The following is an 8,343-nucleotide window of genomic DNA, read 5'->3' as shown; positions in this document are numbered from 1 at the left end:
GCGTGAGGATGAGGAATTCTGTCGCCGTCAACCCCGGAGGGAGACAGGGACACATAGTTTACACGGCAGCCTTTAAGTCTATGATACTGGTGAGACATGCACACAGGGAGGGATGCCCACTCCAAAAGGAGGGCTGCGTGCCAAACCGACAGCGTCTCAGTGGGGACAGAAAGCTTCTGCGTGAAGCCTCCACTCTGACGACAGAGCGGCGGGTCAGGCCATAAGCACCGCAACTGCAGGGACCTCTGCCAAAGTCCCGTCTCCACCAGGGATCTCAGGCAAGTTCCTTAAACTAGCACCTCCACTTTCGCGTTGGTCGGAGGGGATCAAGAGCACCCAGGTGTCGGTGGGTTGCTTGCAGGTTACGCCACGGAGACTTAGCCCCGTGCTCAGCACACGGCCAGGTCTTGGTCAACAGCCTGGATCCTGGAGTTCTCTTGTCTCCGGATTAGACACCACAGAAGTGTTTACCTCATTCTCCCAACTATAAAGACAATGGGCACATCTGTACAAACTGCACGTGCAGTGCCGGCAGACGTCCACTTCCTGGCTCACAGGTGCTGTGCACCCGGCACCAGGGATCTTTCCCAGCCTTTGTTCCCCAGGGAAGCGCTGCCACTGCATGGGAGGGGGGGGGGGGGCACTTACTTCTTTCTTCATCCACAGTTTTAAAGCCGCGTGCAGGGCTTTCACTCCCCGCACCAGGTAGCTCTGAGGCTGGAAACCGTCTTCTCTCAGTTCTGCGGGGAGGAATCAGGGTGCACAGAGGCGTTAGAGTTCAGAGGGGAGCTGACCAAGGGGTTCACTGGAGAGTCGGATGAGCCACTAAGATGAGGGTCAAGCCAGTGACTCCCAAATTAATAGGAGACAAGAAACCATCAGTTAAAAGACCAGCAAAAAAAAATGTTTTAAGTCCAAGAATCACATCAACTGTAATTGTACTCAATGTTCCCATTGAAAGACTGCCACAGGGGATGTGGGGGAAAGGAGGAGCTGATGCCAGGGGCTCAAGTAGAAAGAAAATGTTTTGAAAAAGATGATGAAAACACATGTAAAGATGTGTTTGACAAAATACATACATAACATACATATCAAAGTATGAAATAAAAAGATAGAGAAAAGCTGTTTCTCAGAAGAAAAATTGTATAGCTATGTGAATAGATTGCTATTAATATAGAATCACTCATTGCATAATGATAAAATATTGTGTTCACCAGGAAAACATAAGCATTGAAAATTTATGCACATTAACAACAAAACCTGAGAACATAGGAAGCAACCAGGCACTAGATCTATGAGGAGAAATAAAGCAACTCCAGGGCACTGGAAGATTTCAACACGACTTTTAATAAATGCTTGGTAGACTATTGGGATCACACAAGAGAATCAGGAGGCAGGTGGTCAGGAGGAACAACAGAGTTAGCAAACCTGACTCAATGGCCATAAATCGGAGACTGCACCCAGGACCGCAGAGAGCACAGCCTTCTCAAACATATGCAAGATTGCCCCTGGCCCTGGGTCATGTCTCAGTGTGTGTCCCAGGGTCTAAATCCTACACAGTCTCTTTGTTCATCATAGTACAATGAAGTTAGAACTCAGTAACACAGAGACCAACTTTTTAAAGGACATTTGTTTTAAAGAACATTTATTAAAAAACAGAGTACTAAATAATTATTAGATCAAAGAAAGAAATCTTGAGAATAAGAAACTATTTTGGTTAGGCAGTGATGAGAACACTACGATAAAATATATAGCCTGTAGTACAGAAAAGTAGGTGGCTTTAAATATTTATGACAGAAAAATAATAAATCAAGGGCCCACTAAGAAGATTTAGAAACAACAATAAAAAGAGAAAAAAAATTAGGGAAGTAAATAAGCAAAAGTACCGTATATACTCGAGTATAAGTCTACCTCATATCAGCTGAGGCACCTAATTTTACCACAAAAACTGCATTAAATATGTGCTGGAAAAACTCGGCTTATACCTGAGAATATACAGTAGGTCAAGGACTAACAAAACTTCAAAGAGGATGAACAAACTCACTAGTTTCTGAAGGTAAAAGTGATCAAAAGAGCAGCACAAGTGCTCCCGTATCAAGAGCGAGAGAAGAGATGCCACAGCAAAGGCTGCGACTTACGTACTGCGACACAGACATGCTTCTCGTGACTGACTGACCACGAGGACGGAATGAAAACCAGAGAATCTAAATACTCTTATCATCGTGAAAGATACTGACTCAATAGTTTAAAATATCCACATCAAGATCAAATGGCCCCAGAAGTGGGTTCTACTTATGATTCAAGAAGAACATCATGCCAGTTATAAATTTCTCCAAAGAAAAGAAAAAGAAGAAACACTTCCAATTTCTTTTTCTCAGACTGGCATAACTTTCATATCAAAACCTAAGGGAGCGTGCCCAAGCAAACAAACGTATGGGCCAACTTCACACATGAGCAAAGTCACTAGAGCGCGCACGCGCGCACACATACACACATACACACACACACACACACACACACACTAATATATGTATACACTAGGTATTTTTGTACAAACATTTTCATCTGTATATGGTGAAAATACATAAGCTTATGTAGAACTATACAATATATTCTCTTCTAATGCAATAGCATCAAAAAATAATAACCTATCAAACCCAGAGTTGGTTCAATATTAGAAAATCAATTACTATACCCACCAGATTGAAAGAAAAAAATAAGCCCAGGACTATCTGATGTACACAGATAAAGCTCTTGATAAAGTCCAACTAACAATGATCATGTTAAAAATCAAAGAAAAATCCCAACCTCTTACTCAACTGAGAATAGATGAAACTTTTTTAATTTAACAAAGATGCATAGCAAAAAACCTACAGCAAACAAAATATGTACCAGTGAGAGGCTTGCTGGAGACTGACAACGAGGGATTGCACAATGTGTAAAATGCACAGCTGAATGCTGTCACCACCTCCCCCACGCCACCCTGGAGGGCCTCGTCGTCGTCATCCACAAAGCAAGAAGATCAGTGAAAGATGTAAGAATTGGAAAGGATCAAAGCTCTCATTCTTGAGGAAAGAAATTGTGTATTAAAGAAACTGAAATCCTCTGACAAATTATTAGACTCAACAAGTTTTGAACAAGGTCACTGGATACAAAGTCAGCATAAAGATTAACTGCTCCAATATTCCAGCATTACGTGGTTATTAGGATGAGCCACAGGAAATGTCTGAGCACTACTGACCTACAAAGGCAGCAGTTTCATATGGTTCAATCATATGTGTAATTTTATGTAAGATAGTGATATCTATTGTTGTTACATAAGTTCACTCTAATAATGACACATACATCATTTATAAGACCATCCAAAACTAAGAAGCCCTGGTGGTGTAGTGGTTATTAGGTGAACTGCAATCCACATGGTCAGCGGCTCAAAACCAGCAGCAGTTCCTTGGGAGAAAGGCTGGGCTTTTCACTCCTGTAAACAGTTACAGTCTCGGAAACCCACAGGGAGTCACTAATAGTCAGCATTGGCTCGATAGCACTGAGAAGCATCAATCTAAGAGATGTCTGTTAAGAGCATACATATGTATATATGCACATACATGTGTTGTGTGTGTGTGTGTCTGTGTAATTCTGAAGGACATTAATGAAGATCTAATGAAGTAATCTAATGATCTAACATTTTCCTGGTGCTGATCCAAATGAAAATTCCAACAGGTTTTTGGTCAGCTGGCTGCTAGCATGGGGGTGGGGAAGGGCAGGAGGGTCAGCCTGTGCTGCAGAAACTCGAGAGACAGACCAAGGTAGAAGACAGACCGGGTGAAGGATAGTGGGAGGGCCGGCCAGAATGCCAACAAGCCGTGTGGCTGGTATGAAGAGAGAACACGAGACGCCAACAAGAGAGAGAACACATGCCCCAGGGCTGGCATATATGTCAGCCCATGTACAGGTCAAAACGGCATCACCAGGAACAGAGAAGGGAGTCCTCAAAGCCTGCCGCTGAGACAAGGGGTGTGGGCTGGTTCACAATTAGAAATGGGAACAAGCCCAGATGGACGCATAGTGCACAGAAGAGAACGCCCACAGGGTTTCCGAACCGTTGGAGCAGAGCGCCTCATCTTTCCCCCAAGGAGTGGCTGGTGAGTTTGAACTGCCGACCAATCCTGTGCTTAACAGCCTACTGTCTAGCCCATAGGGCCACTAGGGCTCCTTCGGAGACTCTAATTTGCTAAATAGATTATTGACTGGAAAATAGTGTACTGGAAAAAAACAACACAGGACATCATGGCCACCCCTCTCTGTGTGTGCATCATACAAACAACAAAATAACCACACTGCTAATTACCTTTCAGGGTTTCCAGTAAATTTTTGGCTACAAACCAACATATGGCTTCAAAGAAAGGGAATTTGAAAAGATCTGGTGTTTTTAGCCTTTTCTCCATCTCGTAACACCTACATGAATAGAATTAGAAGACACATTAAATATTTATATTCCAACATCAAATGTAGGTAAGCAACTTAAGGAAAACACAAGAAGCAGGCCCTAATGCATGAGCACACCCTGCCTGGTCCTTACACATGCCGCGTCTGGCTGCACAAGACTGCCCCCTGAGCCCAGCCAGGTCCCCGCCTTAGCACTTGGGTAGATCTTCAGAGTTACACAGGGGGCTAGGCTGTGAAGACCACACTTTGGTGTACATCCTGGGCTTACCAGAAGGAATTCTATGAGAGGTGTATAAAACAGATCAAACAGTGAGCTCCCTGTGTTAGCCACACCCCAGGGTGGGTGCAAGGCTCTTCCAAGGCTTTCAGTTCTCAGGACGCACAAGGTGCTGTCCATTCAGAAGGTGAGGGGACAGGACCCACGACTGGCAACTGTGTGCCTATCTGTGGGGTCCCCAATGCAGTCCAGACACCCTAGAGTGCTCCCCAGTGACAGTTCAGGTCCACAGATAGACACCCGAGCCATGCCCCCCATGTCAAGCCTCAGTCCCACCGAGCCAACTTCCCCATCACAAGCTCACCCGGATGCAGACCTGCAGGCTGCCATGGGGGTACCCAGTCAGTCTCCTCGCTCAGGGAGGGGGATTCCTCCCAGCTGCTTCTCAGTAGGCATCACAGTCGTGGGTTACTCTCTCACAAGGGACTTTCTAAAGGCAGACCGGGCTGGGTGCCCCTCCCCCAGCAATGCTGAAGCAGGGCCACTGGGTCCCAGCACGCGCCCCGCACTGTGGCTGACTGGGTGGCCTCAGTCCCCTCATTGCCCCCGGGGCCAGCAGAGAGCACAGGCATTTTACACAGTTCCAAAAGGTGAGGCAGGTTCTAGTCTCCAACCAAATAAAGGACAGGATTTCGTTCTAGCCCTAAGGTGCATTTACACACCTCCCCGACAGAATTGCATTCCCCTTTATTTCCGGGCCTGTCTCTGTGGATGCTCCACTGAGAAGTCGCACATTTATTCTCCTGACACTATTAAAGGACGCCCTGCTTTAGGAAGGGCCTCACGGGCCGAAGACACAAACCTGAGCTGCATGCCAATGTTGAGGTTGTGCAGGAAGTTCCCCCCGAAAGCCATACAGTCCTGAGACGTGAGCACAGCGTGAATCCACCCTGCAACAGAAGAATGCAGTCAGCCAGTGTCCCTGTGCCCACGGCGCCCCACCTCCTGCCCAGGGCTGGGCTGGCGTGGCCCGCAAAAGGCACAGAACAGCCGGGCAGCGCTCAGAAACGGTGGGCAGGCCAGGCTTTGGGCTCCCTGGTTGATGAAAAGCACATGCCCCTTAAAGTGGACACGGGACTGGTTGCCCCGGAAGGGACTAGATCCCAAGATCCCAATGAAAGGCACCCAAGGACCCCCTTCTCTGGAGCCCTGGCTCCTCGGAAGGAGAGCAGCCCTCACACGATGAATTGCAGTGGGGGTGGTCCTGAGAGTCAGAATCAACCCAATGACGATGAGCTTTTCGTTTCATTAATGCTCTGCTGGAGAAGCCCTGCTGGTACAGGGCTTAAGTGCTTGACTCCTAACCACAGGGTCAGTGGTTTGAACTCACTAATGGCCCCAAGGGAAAAGACGCCACAGTCTGCTCCATGCCGATTACAGCTCTGCAGGCAGTCCTACCTCACAGGGTCGCTATCGGTTGGCGGCAATGGGTTTTCTGGCTCACGGTCCTATGACTCTAAGTCATGCTTCTGGTTTGTCCAGAGACAGATGCTTCAAAGTGGGAAGCGTTTTTACAATGATAGGCTACCTTCTTAAAGAACTGTCCACACCTTCAGATAACGACTTCACCGGAAGTAAACACACACACTTGCATGTAAGTCTGCTTTTCAAATACACAAATACCCTTTTCTTTATACTATTCACTCCCTGGCCCTACACTGTGCTCTGACACAGAATACACATTTTTAAGTGGTGGCCATGTGTCACCCAGAGGGACAAAGCCGCAAGTTTGACTCTCAAGTGAAAAACCCCAGGTCTGCCTGTGTTGGCTACAAATACCAGAGATGAGTGGCTCCCACCGAGTCTGTCCTGCCAAGCTGGGAAAGGGCTCTGGGGCGTTTGGGGGCCTGTTTGATGGTCACCATGGCATTCGTTGCGGGCACAGGGAGGTGGGGGGCGATGTGCCGGGAAGGGCTAGCGTTGCTTCTCTCGGAAGAGTCCTGTCTGCTGGACCTGGGTAAGTAAAGCATTTGTGCTGGTCCCAAGAGAAGGACAGAGTATCTGGTTAACGAGCGGGCCAGGGACGCAGCAGGCAGTCCTTCAAGAAGGTCCATGGAGGACCGCCAGGCAGTCGAAGCAGCTCTGTGCCATCAGGGGAGTGCAGGCCCAAAGCACCCTGAGGTCGCACTTCACACCGCAGGAAGCTACGGTAAAGGGGCAGGCACCCAGGCTGCCGGGATGTGGGAAGGGGAGGGGCCAGAGCCTTACCTGTGGGAACAAACAAGGTGTGTCCCTGCTTGACCACGCATTTGTAGCACTTGTCCACCTTATCTCCAAAGAACACCTCGCTCTGGGTTACAGACGAACTCCAAGACTCATAGAGGGCCAGATTCTCATCCGTCGGCTTTATCAAATAAAAAATCTTCTCCCCCTGGAAGGTCATCGTCATACTCATTATGAAAAAGGAAACGCCTTTCTCAGTCCAGCCTACGTTAAACGGAGCACCAGGGCTTTTAGGCTCAGAAAGACCTAGTTCACGCACCAGGCGGCAGCAAGGGTCCATCATGAGCACCTTTGCAGGTGCAGAAGCTGTGCTCCCAGCGAGACGGCAAGTCAGGCCAGGAGGGCTGGAGAACCCCGCCTCTGAAGGAGGGGTCGGTACGGAACCCCAACATCTCACTGGTCTCCTCAGCGGAGCCTCCATGCCGATGGACCCCAGTTACAGAGCCGTCTCTGCGAGTGCTGCTTTCTCTCTTAAGACCCACAGCGTGTGGCTTTTTAGTCCACGTCTCTAAACCAACTCCCACTTCCTGGTGGAGGCCCAGCACGGCGGAGGCATGGGTGTCTGATGCAGACAACATCGAGACTTGGTTCTAGAGCTGAGATGCCCAATAACAGTGGAAAGGTAAAACCCGTGATGTCCAGTACATAGCCACTGGCCATGTGGGGCCACTGAACCATTGACATGTGGCTAGTGTAGCCAAGGAACAGCGGTTTATTTTTACATTCATTGACTTTAACTAGAGCCCTGAGAGGCGCCCAGGAGAAAAGCTGGCGGCCTGAGGCTGCAGTTCCCCAGGGCTCTACTCTGACTGCCACACAGGGGCCGTGGCCCCATGGGGCGGAGCCCACTTGACAGCCACTGGTTTGGGTGTGGCTTTTTAAGTTTCAGTGGCTTAAATCTAAACAGCCACCAGTGGCTTGGGGAGACAATACCATCCAGTACACACATGCCTGGATAAACCAGGGCAGCACAGGTGCCAAGAAGAAGCGGCACTGATGCCAACAAACAGTCCTTGAACTAACTACAAGCTTTTCTTTCTTGTTGGGTTTTGTTTTGTTTTTTGTCATTGGTTTGTTGTTGTTGTTGTTTTCTTGTATATTGATGCTTGGTATTGCTCTGTCTTGTTTTTGTGCATGTTACCATCTCCGCAGGTCTGTCTAAATAAGATAGGCTGGATGAACAATCTGGAGGAGAAAACAACGGGATGGACAGTTCCAGGGGGACATGGGAGAAGGGGAGGTGGGGAGAAAGGTAGCGGTGTTAATAAACCCAGGGACAAGGGAACAACAAATGATCCAAATCGGTGGTAGGAGGGTGTAGGAGGCCTGGTAGGGCATGATCAAGGGTAATGTAACCAAGAGGAATTACTGAAACCCAAATGAAGACTGAGCATGATAGT

The 8,343-nt window shown here is 48.2% G+C and overlaps 1 protein-coding gene across 1 annotated transcript in view; it reads right to left on the bottom strand.

The window, feature by feature from the left end:
- KDM7A (lysine demethylase 7A) overlaps positions 1 to 8,343 on the bottom strand; it is a 36,060-nt gene that overhangs the window by 13,784 nt on the left and 13,933 nt on the right. The window contains exons 7-10 of the mRNA XM_045288913.1: positions 6,929 to 7,091; positions 5,523 to 5,610; positions 4,346 to 4,452; positions 649 to 740 (exon numbers count right to left, since the gene is read on the bottom strand). Of these exons, the coding sequence (XP_045144848.1) occupies positions 649 to 740; positions 4,346 to 4,452; positions 5,523 to 5,610; positions 6,929 to 7,091 (450 nt within the window). The remainder of the gene's footprint in view (positions 1 to 648; positions 741 to 4,345; positions 4,453 to 5,522; positions 5,611 to 6,928; positions 7,092 to 8,343) is intronic.

This window comes from Echinops telfairi, unplaced genomic scaffold (genome assembly GCF_000313985.2).
Source record: "Echinops telfairi isolate 266 unplaced genomic scaffold, ASM31398v2 ScPeMD7_23;HRSCAF=83, whole genome shotgun sequence".
Lineage (NCBI taxonomy): Eukaryota > Metazoa > Chordata > Mammalia > Afrosoricida > Tenrecidae > Echinops > Echinops telfairi.
Note: the sequence above shows the minus strand (reverse complement) of the source record. Positions and strands in the feature narration are given on the sequence as shown.